At 42.1% G+C, this 18,721-nt stretch overlaps 2 protein-coding genes across 3 annotated transcripts in view; one reads left to right on the top strand and one right to left on the bottom strand.

The window, feature by feature from the left end:
* The window catches only part of asb7 (ankyrin repeat and SOCS box containing 7), a 17,416-nt gene extending 9,471 nt beyond the window's left edge, over positions 1-7,945 (bottom strand). Inside the window, exons 1-4 of the mRNA XM_073463749.1 lie at positions 7,729-7,945; positions 6,860-6,995; positions 3,212-3,423; positions 1-506 (exon numbers count right to left, since the gene is read on the bottom strand). The exon at positions 1-506 is cut by the window's left edge and continues 100 nt beyond it. Coding sequence (XP_073319850.1) covers positions 1-506; positions 3,212-3,423; positions 6,860-6,897 — 756 coding nt within the window. The 5' untranslated portion in view covers positions 6,898-6,995; positions 7,729-7,945. The remainder of the gene's footprint in view (positions 507-3,211; positions 3,424-6,859; positions 6,996-7,728) is intronic.
* A 1,741-nt stretch (positions 7,946-9,686) lies between these two features.
* lins1 (lines homolog 1) lies at positions 9,687-18,494 on the top strand. 2 transcript variants are annotated; one of them, XM_073464677.1, is made up of 6 exons: positions 9,687-10,050; positions 10,137-10,226; positions 12,340-12,472; positions 12,775-13,356; positions 15,636-15,822; positions 17,263-18,494. In XM_073464677.1, the coding sequence occupies exons 1-6, from the start codon at positions 9,709-9,711 to the stop codon at positions 18,098-18,100; spliced, it is 2,172 nt and encodes a 723-aa protein (XP_073320778.1). In that variant the 5' UTR covers positions 9,687-9,708; the 3' UTR covers positions 18,101-18,494. The 2 variants fall into 2 exon arrangements, with proteins under 2 accessions (XP_073320778.1, XP_073320779.1); XM_073464678.1 differs by having other exon boundaries at positions 9,687-10,008.
* The last annotated feature ends 227 nt before the right edge of the window (positions 18,495-18,721 follow it).

Below are 18,721 nucleotides of genomic sequence, written 5' to 3' on the forward strand. Positions count from 1 at the left end.
ATCAGCCCCATACATGTAGAGCATCTGAGCACACAACACATCATCCCGGAGGGCTGACAGGTGCAGCGGGGTTTGGCCATCTTCAAGACGTCCGAGATTAGTGTCCGCTCCTCTTTGCAGGAACATGCGGCAGTACGAGTGATTGCCTTTGATGACTGCATATCGCAGCAGGAAGCCATTTTGAATGTCAATGTTGGCGCTGTGGTCAAGGAGGATCCGTACACAGCTGGAGCGCTCACGGATGATAGCCAGCTGTAGTGGTGTGGTCCCTTTGTCACTCAGCGGGTCCACCTCAGCCCTGAACTCAAGGAGGAGACGTACAAAGGAGTCTCGACCGTAATGGGCAGCCACGTGCAGAGGCGTCCAGCCGTCATTGCTTTTTGCATTTATAATGTCACTGCGAAACTCAGATTCCAGCATCAGTCGGGCGATGCGCGCTCTGCCATGCATAGCAGCATAGTGAAGTGCTGTGAAACCACCAATAAAGTCCTTCACTGTGGGGTCAGCTGGGGAGTGGAAATGAAAAGAAAGTCAAATACAACAGGAGTTGTGCCTTGTGGCGGTGTGTGACTTTACAGTCCACATTAATTCTAATTAGTCACCAAGACCCTCTTCACCAGTTCACACTTACTGTTCTAACATAGAGTGCCCTCTAGCCATTATATTCTATGTACACTATTACACAAATACAGTGCACTGGAGTTTAGACACATGTAGACATTATGACTAGGCAACAGATTTGCTCAATGTAAAACCTTTGAACCTCCTTCAACTGTTTCAAATGGGCATGTATTACATCGCTTTAGAACAAGAGACAGAACAGCTTTACAGACTAGTATCAACAGTCATTTTCCAGGACATTTCATATACTTTTACTTTGAGGACAATCAAATTAAAGATAACCAGTGTTGGAACTATGCTGACAACAATTATAGCTGGAGAGTGTTCCAGAAAAGTAGTCCAAGATTTCCAATCATAATAACTTTATCAGGTGATAACATGTCAGTGTTGAGATAACAGCTTTGTGTGTTGCACTGAAGAAGCCAAAGAATAAATTAATTCAGCTTCACGGTTCACTTTAAGGACCTCAAACAGCAAGATCAAATGGAAGCCTTCTATCCAGTTGTTTAGATGGTCACTAGTTTACTTTAAGGTGCCTGCGGACAAATTGAGATGTAATTCAAATTACAGGAAACTTGTAAACAAAATAGGTATTACTAGTGTTGGTGCACCAATGCTGTTAGCTGCTAGAAATGTCATCAATAACTGTTTCTTTACTTTATCATCTTTTTTCCTGGTTCACAGGCACAGTATCTGCTGATACCAATCACCCATCAGAAGGACGTTTCTTCACTTCAGTCATGTATTAGTTATTTATGTTTCATGTGTTAGTTATTAGTGGCATAGTAAAATCATCATTAAAATGTTGAGAAAATAAATAAATACATGTATTTTATATTGATTCAAAGGAATAGGTTGAAAACAAAATGAAAAGGTATCTCTAAAGGACAAAGAATTTAGAAAGAATTCTGTGTCTTAGTCTCAGTTGTGTCCGTCTTTGTTCTGAGGTCTTTGTGCCTTGAAGCCACTACTCCACCCCCTGGTTACTGCTTGTATCTGGTTACTTCACATAGATAAAATGTACACAGATGGAAACCGTATGTAACTCCAAACACAAAGTACTTTCACCAACAACACTGTACTCAGCTGAAGTACCTCAGTACATTTGTTTAGTGTAAAACTTGTCACATTTAACTGCAGTTCACAGTTTAACAGTTTGCTGTGTTTAGCTCCGCTGTAAGTTATTAGCTCAGTCAGCTGTTAGCTCACTTAGCTCTCATGCTGCAGGGTTCAAAACAAACAGCATTATGTTGTCACGACAGAAAATGTAGGCAGTCGATCCCAAATGATAAACTGAACAGACTATTTCTGAATACGATGGAGCGCATCTTTTCACGCCGTTACCATAGTTACCTCTCACTCCACAGCGCTGTGTCAGCGCTAATTAATCACTGGCTGGCCTCTCAGCGTGAGACCTAACGTTATGAGAATTGTTCCACGGTACAAGTCAATCTATCCCCTCAGTCACAAATGTCTGGTTGGTAGGCCAATACACTGCGCTGGTTAAACCAAGAGGGCACTGAGAGTTTGTATCGATATTGGCAGGAGGAGAGCTAGTGAGCTGTTAGCAGCAGGTGAGCAGCAGAGTCATACACTGTGTGTGGCATTTTAGCAGCGCATAGCCAAAAGCTGTCTCATGTGTATATCTGATTGGATCTTCTGACCGGGTTCTATAGAGACCACCAATCAAACTTTTTACAACGCATATTGGCCAATAACGATTGGTGGCTGATCAATCGGAGCACCCTTACTGTTAACCCTCATATAACCAACCCTTTAAACATACAGTTGTCTTGAGTTGTGTCTGATGACACGGATGCTTGTTGTTGTAAAGACAAATTGAAAAGACAAGGAATTGTCCAAACATTTTATGTGTCATTGACAGGTCGCAGCCAACCTCTCTGCAGTGCTGAAAAAAGACTGTCCTGTTTATTTGACTAGATTTTCAGCCATGTAATTTATGAATGACAAAGAAATGGATAATTGCATCCAGGGCATGTTTCAGCCAGGGCTCAATACAAGATAAAGATTTTGGATGCAACATGGTTGCTCCATTGCTCTGTTGGAAATTGGATTGTTGGAAATTTTGGAGCTCAGTGACAATCTTGACAATGGTCCTTGGTCTTCTTACTGGTGTCTGGACTTTTTCAGTACAGTGATACTGTCATAATGAATGGTGGTATTTTTTGGTTGTATCTTAATGTTTTTTGTAACTTTAAATGCTTTCCCAATGTGAATGCTTTATACTATATATGCTTTTAAAAAAACATGTATAGATTTTTCTATAAAAAAGTGTCATTTTGCATTACATTTATAGTATTTAGAGCTTTGTGTTTCACGGGACACTTCTCTGACTCTTGTATGTACATACAATGGGCCTATTTCCCTGCCAGATGAAGACCCTGTTCGTGACTTGTTCTATCTTTTTACTTTGAATGGTTTTCAACAAACACAGAGGTGAATGACAGGCTGTCTTTTCCAGTAAAGTAACGCCCTCTAGTGTATGGACAGAAAAACTTGTCATGGCATGATGCCAACCACCAAATGAAGCCAGCTTCAGCAGCATGAAAAAAAAGACAAAGCCTCTGACCTCCATGCTCCAGAAAGACTCGAACACATCTCTCTTTTCCTTTGGCAGCAGAGAAGTGGAGCAGTGTCCAGCCATTGGCATCGCGGATCTTAGGTGAGTATCCTTGCTCCAGCATTCTCCTGACAGTGCACACATCACCTGCTGCCACTGCAGCCTGGATCTGCAGCTCCTCATGAAGCTCAGGGTTCCTTCTGCAGTGATGGTTCAGCATCCTGTCACATTTCAGAAAGGGAATATTTATCTGTGTTTGAAGTGAAGTTTCTCACTCACCTGCAAAGGTTTGTACCATCCAAAATTATTTACATACTTCACATACTGTACACTCAACATTGTCTAATGCACACCTGTTATACAGGTGCTTAGGACAATGAAGCCAAAGAAGGCATTGAAAGCCTTCTCTCAGCAATATTAAGTTTACTGAAAAACAATGTTTCAGGCACTGACACTACATGGATAACATTAGGTCTATCTCTATACAGGCTGCCACAATCAATCAGATCAAAATCAAAAGGAGTCAAATCCCAATTATGGGGTGGATCTGCACATTTTTTAATGAATCAGTATCGGCTAAAATAACCCAGATCAAAATATAATCCTTTCTTGACTGTATTTTGTACATCCAAGCCTGCTAGTCTCATTTGTTTCACACATGAAATGTGAAAAATTACTGGGCACACCATTGAGTGACTGACTTTCAATTATCATTGGCAAAGGGCAGCGTACAAAACATTCAGGTAGCAGTTAAAGTGACAAACGTCCCCAACAGCAGGTTATATCCGCTGTAATTCTGTGAATAATTTGATAAAATGAAAGTAAACTTGGTTGTTTTCTGGTAAATGTGCTCTCTAAAGCTTCAGTCTTTAAAAGGCCTCATTTAGACCAAATCAGGTGTTGCGCTGAAAGATGAGATAAGCTGCACCTTTATTGATCCTCCGTAAGAGAAATTCAATTATGCACAGTAGTAAAAGGGAAACGATCACTGTGCAAACAATACTATAAAAAAGTAGCAGCACAAGGTAGGAGTTGACCAAGAGAAATATAAAATAGAATAAAATAAAAATATACTCGAATAAGTAAATAACACCAATCCACCCATTCATTTGAGTAGTGGTAGTGCGTTGAGGCTGCACTGATGCAGACCAACAGGGGTTGCCAGAAAAAGAACCTAAGATTTCTTCTCAGTGATGCCTCAAATCACTGTACGATCAGTGAGATGTGGACTGACATATACACTGGCACATATTGGCCAATAAATGGGCCTAGCTGATTTACACAGTCAATAATTGAGCAGACATAAAAAGACGCACATAAAATGAGACAAGCAATAAAAATAGACAATAAAAAATGAGCAATTTATAGTTGTAGTAAACATCGTTCTAAAGTTTAGAACAAGTTCAGCAAAGAGACTGGTGTTGAGCCACCTGAAGGACATCACAGGCCCCCTGCTGGACCCCCTGCAGTTTGCATACCGGGCAAACAGGTCAGTGGATGATGCAATCAACATGGGACTGCACTACATCCTGCAACACCTTGACTCCGCAGGGACATATGCTAGGATCCTGTTTGTGGACTTCAGCTCGGCGTTCAACACCATCATCCCAGACATCCTCCACTCCGAACTCACCCAGCTCACCGTCCCAGCCTCCACCTGTCAGTGGATCACAAACTTCCTGACAGACAGGAGGCAGCAGGTGAGGTTGGGGAAAATCACATCCAGCACCCGGTCAATCAGCACAGGCGCCCCCCAGGGATGTGTGCTCTCCCCACTGCTCTTCTCCCTGTATACCAACGACTGCACCTCGAGAGACCCACCTGTCAAACTCCTGAAGTTTGCAGACGACACAACGGTCATCGGCCTCATCCGTGACGGTGACGAGTCTGCTTACAGACGGGAGGTGAAACAGCTGGCCCTCTGGTGTGGTCAGAACAATTTGGAGCTGAACACGCTCAAAACTGTGGAGATGACAGTGGACTTCAGGAGTAGCCCCCCTATACTGTCCCCCATCACCATTTTAAATAACTCCGTGTCTGCTGTGGAAACCTTCAGGTTTCTGGGATCTTCCATCTCCCAGGACCTAAAGTGGTCTCTCCACATAGACTCCATAATCAAAAAGGCCCAGCAGAGGATGTACTTCCTGCGTCAGCTCAGGAAGTTCAACCTGCCCCAGGAGCTGCTGATCCAGTTCTACACAGCAATAGTTCAGTCTGTTCTCTGCACCTCCATCACCGTCTGGTTTGGATCAGCCACCAAACAGGACAGGAAAAGACTGACACGGACAATAAGGTCTGCAGAAAAAATCATTGGTGCTAAACTGCCCACCATCCAGGCCCTATACTCATCCAGAGTCAGGAAACGGGCAGGAAACATCTCTGCAGACCCATCACACCCTGGACACAATCTGTTCGAACTTCTCCCCTCCGGCAGGCGCTACAGAACACTGTTCGCCAAAACAACCAGACATAAGAACAGTTTCTTCCCCCAGGCCGTCGCACTGATGAACACTTGATCAGTCACCCAGTGTCAGTGACCCCCCTGACTCCAAAAACCATCCACTCATAGTCTTTAGATTCACAGACCAAATTGCACTTTATATGTATATGTATATATGTATATATATATATATATATTTCTACCTGTACATAATTGAACAACATATATCCACACTGTAAATAATATAATATAAATATACTTAAATATATATTTATATATTTATAATAGTCCGGACTTCTGAACACCTTTTAACTCACTGTTCTTTGTTGTTCTTGTTCCTTCTAGTTGAATGTTGTTATGTTTGTTTATGTTCATGTCTATGTCTATGTACATTGTGTGCGAAGAAAAAACCAAGTCAAATTCCTTGTTTGTGTTTCACATACTTGGCCAATAAAGCTGATTCTGATTCTGATTCTGATTCTGAAAAACTGTACTAACACTCAGCTGTGTGTTAAGTTGAAGTATGGATTACCTTATAAGCTTTATTTTTATAAACTCGTCTCACAGTGCATCTATGACTTTTTAGTGGCAGTTTAAGTGGCAGCTGCACACCGACCTCGTGTCTGCAGATACTGGTTTTGTGCTGTTGCATTAGTTTCTTGCTGTACTAGTTTATGCAGGGGTTTGTTGTTTTTTTTTTACCATTACCAGCTTGTCAGATAATCAGTAAGTCTCTTCCTGAAATCAAAATTAAAGTTAGATGTGACACCTTACAAATGCTATTACATTAGTGCATCGGTTTAACTCTGAGAGCATCAATAGCAACAGATTAAATTAATTATTAAAGATACTTGAACTGAAAAAAATCTTGTCCTTGATCTTGATGATCTTCTAGTTCAGGAAAAGAGGTGTTCAGCAGGTTTAAGTTAAACCTTCAATTCAGTGATCTCTACTTGCATTGACAAATATATGTGAACACATCCACCAAAGCAGATACCCTGTGTAGTATAAACAGGGCATCCCCCCCAAACCACAGGTGCAGTTTAAACCACAGGTTCTGAGGACGTAGCTATGGAGTCAGAAATCACATCATTAATTCAGGACAGCACAGCTTTAACCCTGACTTTATGACAGAGAAACAGACTTGACAGGTTCAAATGGTAATTACAAATGTTGCCACCTTTCTTGACCACTCCCAAATAAAAACCAAACTGTACCTTTTGACAAGCTGCAGAGACGTGCCTCTCTTAGTCATATCGGAGCTGCACCTGTAGTATACAGCTGCTGTCAGGGAGGCAGAGAGGTGACTGACAGGTGACTGACAGGTGACTCTTCTGTCTGATGTAGTTTCACCTGCAACAAACACAACAACGTCTTTTTGTGTTAGTCAGCAGAAAACGGGGAGTTGTAAACACCTAAATGATCAAATAATAATCTTCACTTGGCGTATTAATTATACGGAATATTATGGATTTGTTATCGATGTGTAACTACTGCTACTAATAATAACGTTAAATGACAGGAATGTTGCAAATGCACAACTTGCTCAAAGAAATAGCTCAGGTCTAACACAAGGCTAACCCTTCACTGAAACAAAACCACTACAAGCTTTGAACCAGGCACGAACTCAACCTAACAGCAGATCCGGCCGGACTCTCAGTTTTTAGCTGGTTAGCTTAACCGATTGATGAAAATACAAAGGACAATAGAAAGGCTTTATTTGCTAACGTAACCAACAATGCAAAGCACGCACAGGTAAACAACGATAACGATATCTAACAGACACCGAGGGAGCCAGACTGACAGATTGAGACGGAAGGTCTCACATGAAGAACATTAATGAATCACAAAGTCTCAGACTGGAACCTTTGATTTAAGGCTACATCTATCCAGGCTGTTAGCTAACGCTGGTTAGCCAGTAAGCTAACAAACTCAGTAGCGATAGCTCGCTCGCTTGTGTTGACTTTGTGCACTTGCAGAGTTGGGTATACATCAAAACAACACATGGGAAATATAGATATAAAAGTAAACTCTACATATTTAGTGACAAACACAACAACTTTGACACTGCAAAACAAAGACCTACTTGACAGACACTGAGTCGACGTTTAACTTAGCCAATCAGCTTCCAGACGGGAAAATGTGAGTTGTCAATGCCGCATGTTTCTTCCCCTTTCTACTCAAATCTAACACTAAACTGCAATATTGTCAATCAAAAGTTCCCTAAATGTCGCTCTCGGCATTGTTGAGCATCATTTCGCTGTTGAACAATCCGCTTTAACAACAAAGTCTCTGTGCACACATCAGTTTGACCCCAGCAGCAGAAAACAAGCTTCCGCCTCCAAACCTTCAGAATAAGAGCATCATTTCTTCAACTCTCAACCTACTGCAAAACTTACAATTAGCTAAATCTGGAAAACAAGCAAGCAAACAAAAAAATATTAAAAATGCAACTTTTAAAGAAAAGCAGAGAATTAAGACGATCAACCAAAGCATTTTATATTCAATCATCAACATACTGGATAAGAATAAATGGAGGCAGTTATGGACATTTGGCTTCTAATTGTTGGTAGCGTGTAAAATTTTCTGGTATAGGATGTAGATGGGATACAAGTAAGAATGTCAAAAAGTTCCAATTAGGTGACATTCAGCCCAGTCCAGCAGTCATTAATAGCATTTCCCCAAGGATATGTACAGAACCCAGTGTGAGGATACAACTATTACAAAGAGAGGAGAGTGGGCAGAGAGGAAATTTGCTAATACTGGTTACTTAGTTCAATAATATGTTAGGAAGAGCTATTAGTCTTCAGTGGGTGGTTTAGGTCAAACAAATCGAATCAGCTGATACAATCCAGTTTCATATGAACACAAACGTTAAGAGATTATTTAGATTGAAATGTATATGATCTTGTTAAAGCTGCAGCAACTGGAGTCAGATACACATCCCTGTTGGATTTCAGTAGACCTTCATGTCGAAGTAGAAGGAAATTAAGTGTTAAATTGACAAAAAAGAGCCTTAAAGTGGAAGACTCATTTCAGACATTGTCGTTGAATTCATAACTGCATCTAAGAAAAGAAAACTTGGAAATATGGGGGGAAGACAATAAAGGTAGGGATTAGCATAGAATATTAAAGCCCTTTTCTGAGTGACTTGAGATGTTGGAAAGAGACTTGAGACTAGAATATTGAGGACAAAATTCACTGTTGTATATCATGAAAAGGAAGTTTAACATAAATGTGTGGTCTGCAGTTGTAAGGAGCATGTTGATGTGCTGATGGGTTATTATGATGCTGTAGGCTGCTGTTTGTTTCTCAGAAGTCCACGGCTGTACTCTCCTGAGTTCTCCTGCCTGCTGTTTTACTTTAGTGTATTTCTTCCTTTGCTCATGTCATCCTAATACCAATGCCACTGTTAATTTGCTTTTATCTCAATTATGCTTTTCCTCTCTGATTCTGAATTTCAGTATTTTTTATTCAACTCTGATTAACTTCTGGCTAAACACCACAACAGTTGCTGTAAATGGAAGGGTGTGAGAACCTGCCCAGTCAGCTCTTTCTTACATGAATTGTCCAAAACTCCAAATATTGGTGAAGTGAGGTGTCTGCACAGGTCCCACAGGGCACTAAAAGACAACACTGTCCCCAGCCACAGTGTCACCCTCTGGGGGAGCCAGGCTCCTGATCCTCTGGCTAAAGACCCAGAAGTTCGCGTGTCGATGTCGCTGTCTGAAAAATGCAACGAATGCTACACTTCCGGTCACAACTTTAAATGCCTATTTAATGTTTATATGAAAGAAATGTCTTAATGGTAAAGTTGTAAAGGTCCCTCGTCCTTCCACCCATTATGAACACTGAGCGTCAATCTATTGTCAAGATTCAAGCGATAATTGATAACTATTGATACCGACACCCCAGAATGAAATTCGTTTTACTTTGAAGGCCCATGTGGTACACTTCCGCTCTCATCTTGTTAACTCTCGGTGGCTTCGCTCGGCTCGTTGAGCCATTATTGTAACGCTGCTTCCGTGTGTGTCACATGGCAGGGCTACACGGAAGAGTCGGCAGCATGGAGCACACAGCCAGCTGCAGGGAGCGAGCCTCCTCCACCTGTCTGACACATGTGTACAGGTGTCTGCAGAGCGGACTGTGTCCCAGCCACAGTGCTGCGGAGGTGGCGGGTGTCATATTTTCCAGGTCGTTAGGAGGCGAGGACAGACAGCGTGCTCCTGCAGGGTATTGTCATGACAACAGCCTGGAGCTGACCTACATCAGTTTGACTCTGGTGGAGAAGATCATCTCCAGCCTGACCTCCAGCCTGACCTCCCACAGCCTGCCTCCACCAGTCGCGTTATTCTGCGCGGAGATCGTGAGTGTGTTGTTTCAAGACATGGATCTCATGTCGCAGCTTGTGAGTGCCCCGCTCTCCTCATGCTCAGTACAAACACCAGATCAGTAGTTTCTACAGTGACATTTAAGAAGCCCTCTGTTCCACAGGTCCATCAGTTCCATGCTGAGGACCAGCTCCTCTCACATCTGACTGCCAAGAGTGGATCAACGTGGGTTTTCTATCATCTCCTAAAATCTGTGAGTTTTCAGTTCTGGAGTCCCACATTTTAGAAATACTGCAGGTTTTATCCAAGTGTGCTTCACAACTTTTTAACGTACCTATTCAGATGTGCAGTCTGACTGTTTTCTGACTGCTTTCTTTAACCACACCAGCCTTTCAGCTGGATCATCCCTACAGGGTCATGTTGTGTCCCAGCTTTGTTCAAACTAACCAATTCTAACCAATCCTGAGGGTTACCACAACTAACTGAATCTGCATTTTGTCACAATGGGTAATCATGGTAAAATGGTGCCTAAGACATGTAGAATATTATTATGGGATGAGGCAGCCATGGGTTTGAATATGTGACACTGTATTTTCAATGAAACAGTTGACAGACGTGTCAGACAGTGGAACAACAAATCCAAACCATTGCCCCAGGCCAGAGCTTAAAGGCAACAATATATCATATTCCATATTGCAGACCATCTAAACTAAGTTAAATGCGTGAAAACAACTCGGATGACTGCCATAGTTACACTCAGTTTTAATCAGTTAAGTAAGGGATAAATCCCAACGAACGAGGTGTCCCTTATTAGGAGTTAATGGACGACGTGGAGGCCTGCGAGTCGGGCAGTTGCCTCTGCAAAGTACATTAATTCCTGATTATGGACACCCTGCAGGGCTTTAACCTGCTTCATACCATGGTCACTTGCTAAAGAAAAAAAACATTAAGACCATTTACTTATATTTTTGTGTGTTTTGTGATCAAAATATTACGTTTTTCACAAGCAGTAACTCCTTACTACGGAGCCCGGGAGGTGACATGGATGTGTTTTCTTTTAAATGTGCGCACATTACTAAAATGAAATAAGAATAAATGGCGGGCACGTTTTAAATTAAGAACGCATCCATGTATCCGTAGTTTTAAACAGAGGCTGATCATTCCTGAACGTCAGGTTTGATGTTACATCATCTCAGTTTTCCCTGAAACATTTAGTCTGAATATAGTTTCCAGTGTTGAAAAGACAAAAGACAAATCTCCAGAGCCATACTCAAGAGACACCATCAGTTCCACCCAGTGAAGACAGCGAGCCACACGCACTGATATGAACTTATAATTTGCGGTAAACAAGCAAACGACTGCATGGCATCATACATCTGACGCTCAGAAACTGTGCTTCTCTGTTCAACACACACCTGCACACATACCACCTGCTGTGCAAAGAGGGAATTACACACACCACTTATGTACATACTAATGAACACAATACAAACATGGCTCCAACACACAGTATGAATACACAGTACACAGTATGAATACACAGTACACAGTATAAATACAGATGCAGCTTGTTCTTCATGTGCAGCTGTTTGTTAAACAGGTAACAGACAGAAAATCACAGGCGCAGTTTGACCTTTAAGGTTTTGGGTTCACAAAAAAAATCCAGAAGAAGTTTAATGTGTTTACAGAAGCTTTGTTTGCATGAAAATGAATAATCAGGATATCAGCAGGAGCATCACATCCTGACATGTCCAATGAGAGATAAAACTGTGAGAATGAAACAGGAACTGAACTCAAACCACAAACCAGACAGCAAAGCAGATGCAGATCCAGATGTTAGAGTTTCTCCAGAGATCAGCCTTTGAAAAACTAAAGTGAACATCCAGCAAAACTGTTTGCCGTCCACTTCAAAGATATTTAAAACAGGTATAAAAGGACAGGATTGGTTATAATGTAGGACACAGACAGCAGCTGAAATAATGCAGAGTACTAACTGCAAAAGAAATCTGATCTTTATTTTAAGACATCTGTGAATCAAGTTCATCACAGTCTAATTTCCAAGTGTAGGTCTGAACTATATTAACTATAACTTTAATCACGTAAATCATGTCTGAACTGGTTACACTTAAACTGCAGACGATTGAGCCGTCCAGGTCATAAAACTAAACATTGTGATTAATATCAGATGAGCTGCTGGTGCATGAGGTAATATATGTTAGTTAGTTAAAACTGAAGAAGCCTCTTGGATGAGAGGTGAAACGTCTTCAAGAAACTGAAACACGTCCAGTTGCCTATGATACAGCATTTAGAATTACCATGACCTGGATGACTGAGAACCTTCATCAGTATTCTGTATTGTTTGTCAGGGTACTGTTTGTCCTGTGTGGGAGCAGATGTGTGTGCAGGCATTTCACAACTCAACCCCTGGCACTGAGTTGGATGCCTGTCTGTGGTCACTGACTGAGGTCTTGAAACGACTTCTTAAAGGAGCGCATCAAGGTAAAACCAATTTGTTTGTGTATTTACAGTATAAGCAGAAACTGCTGTGTGAACTCATAACAATCCTGTCGGTCACAGCTGAACTTCATGTTCATCAGCCGACAGAAACTTAGATATTCTCTGCTTTTTGTTTTGTTTTTTGTTTAAAAAGCCAAACAGTCCAAAATCCAAAAATATTAATTTTACAATGAAAAAGACCAACATGAAGGCCGGAGAACAGCAGCCCAGTTTGCTTGCTGTATGAACCTTGCTGTGTTGTTGTGTCAGAGCTCATTTTAAATTCTTGCATTTTCTTCCATCAGAGATCCTTTGGAAACTTCTGGCAGTGTTTGACTCCAGCCTGAGTGTTTTATGTTCAAAGTTTATCCCTGAAGAGAGAAGAGAGGAGTTTACCCACAGCAGACTCTCGGGAACCACATTTTGCCTCCTGCTGGACCTGCTGGAGGTGCTGACTGCATCCAGTTTGATATGTGGAGCTGATGTCTGTTTCAAGAGTCAGAGATTAACCCACATTCACTCCTCGGCACTCCTGACAACAATCAGCTGCTCCTCACAGTATTTTGTCAAAAAGCGAGTGCTGCTGCTTTTAAAGAAAGCTGTGCTTCAGAAGGCTGGAGAGGACTGGGCGCTCGGAGAAGTGCTGCTCTCTGGGCTCAAATATGAGCGCTTTAACTCAGATATGAGCATGCTGTCTCGGAGTGTGTTGATAGCAGTGGCTGCTGATTGGTTACAGAGTGTTCAAGTGGAATCTGCCTCTTTCTTTGGGGGAACCAGACACATTGGGGGCGATGAAGGTCAGAAACCAGACTGTGTAATGCTTAGTGGTGTCAGCCTGCTTCTTCTTAAGTCCATGGAGCTTCACATCCAAACTGCTGGTGGAACAGGTGAGACTTCATCATGAATGTACATCCTCGATACACATACAGAATAAAGCATTGAGTTTGAAGGCAACTTTAAACTAGTGTAAAGTGTCTAGATGTTTTGATTAAAACCCTATTAGTTGATTTTTTTGCGACACAACACTAATATATAGGGGTGTCACAATTTCGATTTTAATAATTATAATAATAAACTTTATTTATAGAGTGCTTATAAAACTGAAGTACCAAGTAATTTACATATTTAAAATGAAATAAAATAACTAAATAATAAATGAGTAATAAAATATACAAGAAGAGAAAATGTACATATAAATAAAAACAAAACAATGGGCAGCATGGTGGCAGTGGTTAATGCTGTTGCCTCACAGAAGAAGGTCCTGGGTCGTGGGTTTTCTCCAGGTACTCCGGCTTTCCGTAGTGCAAAGATATGCAGGTGAGGTTAATCGGTTATTCTAAATTGCCCTTAGGTGTGAATGTGAGTGTGAATGGTTGTTTGCCCCTATATGTCAGCCCTGTGATGGAACTGGCCACTTGCCGACTCGCTCCCCTCTGTCGACTCGCTCCCCTCTGTCGACTAGCTCCCCTCTGTCCACTCGTCTCCCCTCTGTCCACTCGTCTCCCCTCTGTCGACTAGCTCCCCTCTGTCCACTCGTCTCCCCTCTGTCCACTCGTCTCCCCTCTGTCGACTAGCTCCCCTCTGTCCACTCGTCTCCCCTCTGTCCACTCTTCTCCCCTCTGTCGACTAGCTCCCCTCTGTCCACTCGCTCCCCTCTGTCCACTCGCTCCCCTCTGTCCACTCGTCTCCCCTCTGTCCACTCGTCTCCCCTCTGTCGACTAGCTCCCCTCTGTCCACTCGTCTCCCCTCTGTCCACTCGTCTCCCCTCTGTCGACTAGCTCCCCTCTGTCCACTCGTCTCCCCTCTGTCGACTAGCTCCCCTCTGTCGACTAGCTCCCCTCTGTCCACTCGTCTCCCCTCTGTCCACTCGTCTCCCCTCTGTCGACTAGCTCCCCTCTGTCCACTCGTCTCCCCTCTGTCGACTAGCTCCCCTCTGTCCACTCGTCTCCCCTCTGTCGACTAGCTCCCCTCTGTCCACTCGTCTCCCCTCTGTCGACTAGCTCCCCTCTGTCCACTCGCTCCCCTCTGTCCACTCGTCTCCCCTCTGTCGACTAGCTCCCCTCTGTCCACTCGCTCCCCTCTGTCCACTCGTCTCCCCTCTGTCCACTCGTCTCCCCTCTGTCCACTCGTCTCCTCTCTGTCCACTCGTCTCTCCTCTGTCCACTCGTCTCCCCTATGTCCACTCGTCTCCCCTCTGTCTGTGGACAGCTACGATGGAATCAGGGCTGAAATATCTACAAACAAATACAAAAAGCAGCAGGCTAAGAAACCAAACTAAGTGGCATGTTCTGTCTGTTTATACGTCTGATCAATCGCCTCTGATCCATTTTTGTACCATGGACAGTGTTGCAGACTCACACCTGCACACACATCCTAAATTAACCTTACTTACTTATGCCAAAATATTTAGGCACTAAAAAGCATAAACCACATGTCAGCTTAGCCCATGTTTCGTGCACAAAATTCAACCGTGATTGAATCGTGAATTTGGAGAATCTTTACAGCCCTACCAACATATAATCACTGTACAAAGTTGATACTGTATGTAAATATGTTAGCAAACAGTTGCCCATTTACGCCAGTGGTTTACCCCAATATAAAGTCTTCGGCTCAGGTGTGGTCTCCACCAACTCCTGAGAAATATACCTCATTGTGTTCACCCTCGTCACTCTCATAGCAATGTTTTCAGGTGCAGCAGGCAGGTGTTGTTGTGCAAAAGCTCTAAACTGTACATTACCTGCTCAGCATCCAACAATAGACAGACACAGTTGCAAGTTAGGAAGGGAAAGGAATATTGGATTGGGATTGTTTCATCATCAGGTGGCCAGAACCTTGACTCCAAATGAGTGATAATGTTGTTCTGTGATAGCTGGATGAGCAAATAAGTAACCATTTGCTCACAAGTTTGCCCTTCAAAAAGGAAAGCTTGACCTTGTTTCTAGTAAAAAATATTATTGAAGGTATATCATTTTCTGTAGTTTTTGTTTTTTGTTGTCTGTGGTCTTGATACTTTGCCTTTTGTTTCAACAGTTGTGTTGTTATGTGCCTAATTAGATATGTTAGAGCATTATGTAGTAAGAAGAGGAACTCTGGACACCCAGCAGGGGGCAGTCCTCTCACATATGAGTTGAGTTGCTATGCTGATCCTCCCTGTGTCATCTCACAGCTGGAGTGGACGGTGCCACAGAGGTGTATGGGTATCTACAGAGTCTGTGCGGCTTCCTGAAGAAGAACAGAGTCGAGCTGATGGAGGTCACTCATCCGTGCTGCTGGGTCAGCCTGCTGTTTGGAGAACAGGATGACGACATGATGGAGGCATCTAAAGCTTTGCTTTCCATATTCCTTCATCACAGGTACAACAGATTCACAGACATATGTGTTCTGGTCAACAACGTGACATGCAAATAAAGTTAAAAGGAAAATGTGTTCGGATTGGATTAGATGGATGGATGTCTCAGTCAGCAGAGTGTGTGTTGATCTCTTCCAGTCTTTACAGAAACAACCTCAAAACCTAATTTTGACATATAAACAGACTCTGTTGTAGATTTAACCAATTATTGTGGGCAAAGAATCAGTAGTACACAACCCATAGAACCGTAAGAACATGGGTCATTGCTCTTCTTCAGGCCCATCAGTGCAACCTTCACAGGTACTGGGAACACCTAGAGCCTATAAAGCAGGCCCCTACACATAGATCAGCATTTTAAGCATATTATTTATAAAATGGATAACTGAGAAATTTCCCATTTTTTGTGAAACCTTCCAACTCCCGAAAGAGGTCAAATCCTGTCAGGACAGTGTTTATTAGTAATGTCAGAAACAGTTCTGCAGTAGTTACTTACAGCTTGCTGTAATAATTATTTTATAATCACAACATATGCTGGTGAAATCATCATAAATACAGGTTAATGACAACAGCTGTGTGATCGGCTATATTAACATTTAAAATACCTGATCACAGATAACAGCGATGACAGATTTTGTCGTCTTTACTCTAGGCAGAAGCGCACTCAATGTTTTTGATGGCTTAAAAACATTGATTTTTACTGACAAGAGTAACAGATCATTCAATTTATTGTTGGGATGTTAAGATATTTCCTACAAATATAACAAAAAATGCTTCTAGAATAACTTACCAACCCTAGCTTTGATGAAATAATAAATATCAGACTTAAAAAATCAGTGCTGTCATGAGTATCACAAAATATATACTTAATCAGTTAAAAGACAAGTATTGGTAACTTGTGAAAGTGAAAGTTAGACAGATTAAGCTAATAAACCCTGAGACACAGACAAAACAGACCAATTTTTCTTCAAACAAAAACTACTACCAGTGGCTCACATTTCATTATAAGAAACACTTTATTAGGTGACACAGTCATGAAAGATGTGGTCACATAAGCATTTCATTCAACAAAATCACCCTACATTCAGCCCCTGGAAAAGGATGTGATGTCACAGTTCTGAAATGGGTAATAAGTAAATATCAATAAGAGGAATTTTAAACTATAAACTTCTTGTCAAAGCAATGCTGCAGTTTGAAGTTTAGTGATGAATATACACTATATTATACTTCCAAGCAAAGTTCAAAGTTGAATAAAGTTGATTCCTCCTGATCTGGCTGGAGATCACACCAAAACAGGAAATGAATGGAAGTGTGAAGTTATCTTACATCAACACTCTTTCAACCAGAGAAGAGAAACCAACCAGTGGAATCAGCTGGTACACTACCGGGGATCAGGTGTCATTTTTCTTCAAAAAAGGCTAACTGATCTTCTTGTCTCTCCCTGCAGACTATCTGGTTTGGAGGAGTCTGCTGAGTTGGAGGCAGCTTGTGCCTCTGGGTGCAACCCTCACTGCCACTTCCTGCTTTTGCTTCAGAGCATCTCATTTGACCACAGCATCCTCCTTGACTTCCTCATCTCCACTGAAACCTGCTTTCTGGAGTACTTTGTGCGGTACCTTAAATACCTGAGAGCTGACTGGCAGGGCTTCAAAGCAGCCTGTGGAAAAGTCAGTGTGTCAGATTGTCATCTTTCGCTGCAGAACTCACGTCCTGACTCAGGTGCTGGTGATTTGTGTGAACTGACATATAAAGGTGAGCCAGAGCAAGTTGGATTCAGCCTCTGTGTCCAGCCTACAGATTCACCAGTAGAAACGATCAGTATGGCTGCTGGCATTCACCTTGTAGAGTACAGTAGTTCTGATGAGTCTGATCCAGAGAACATGGATTGTCAGGATGCACCAGGGACATCTGTATGTGACAACGGTAGATTTAGTGCTTCGGATGTGAAACAGAAGATTAGTGGACCACCTATCATAAAGCAGCAATATGAGTCCTCTCACCCACCAGGATTACTGAGTCAATCTAACTCTGCACATGAAAGAACACCAGAAGGGTCATCGTCGCTGACTGGGCACATGTCATGTCCAGCTACAGCACCTCTGTCAGGACAGGTGACCTGTGAAACATCAGTCAGTGCAGTCCTCTGTCTGTCACAGCTCAGAGAGGTGGTGACGAGGCTGCAGACAAAGAAACTCTTCCCATACAATCCTTCTTCACTCATAAAGCTCCTAGAACAAGTACAGGACTGTTTCCAACAAACACATCTGTCACATTTCAATGAATGAACAAGACATACAATATGAGTTTTGTTCTGCTTCGTGAGGTGACATGGAAGCTGAATCTAAATGGTTGAGAGGTTTGTAGAACAGTCTCTCTGTAAGCAATCCTATGCTGTGGATTTTAGTCCAGAATGTATTCCTGGTGTTTTTAAATCTGACTTTTTTTTCATCTTATGTCACGATTAAAGCATCATATGTGTGAAGTAAAGTCATGCGTGTGTATGAGATTCCAGTAATGGAGAAGTTGTTGATGAAAAGCTGGTAGCCTGACAGGGAGTTTAGAAATATTAAAGTCACATCTTGGTAAGAAATCTACACCATCAAAATTGCTGAATACTTTCGATGGGAAATCAAACCAACAGCTTTCACCTTTTCTAATAAAATGTTGTCACCATTTTCATTTGATGGTACTGTTGATTGGATCAAAGTCAGAAGTGTTTAGACTCCATTCTGCAGCAGAACTCACTGTATCACTTGTCCTTATATAATGATACTTATTTTACCATATGAAGTTGAAGTTATTGTCATGAATTACAAAATGCCACTTTGTTTACACAGTATGACAAAGGGTAAACCTTATGGACACCGCAGGGTAAGCAGCATGATTTATGGTTTATTGTGAATCCT

This window comes from Pagrus major, chromosome 4 (assembly GCF_040436345.1).
Source record: "Pagrus major chromosome 4, Pma_NU_1.0".
NCBI classification, from domain to species: domain Eukaryota; kingdom Metazoa; phylum Chordata; class Actinopteri; order Spariformes; family Sparidae; genus Pagrus; species Pagrus major.

Coding starts and splice junctions, on each gene's coding strand:
- lins1 (XM_073464677.1), top strand. CDS start 9,709: ATGGAGCACACAGCCAGCTGCAGGGAGCGAGCCTCCTCCACCTGTCTG. Junction 12,473..12,774: donor TCTTAAAGGAGCGCATCAAG/GTAAAACCAATT, acceptor TTCTTCCATCAG/AGATCCTTTGGAAACTTCTG. Junction 15,823..17,262: donor TCCATATTCCTTCATCACAG/GTACAACAGATT, acceptor CTCTCCCTGCAG/ACTATCTGGTTTGGAGGAGT.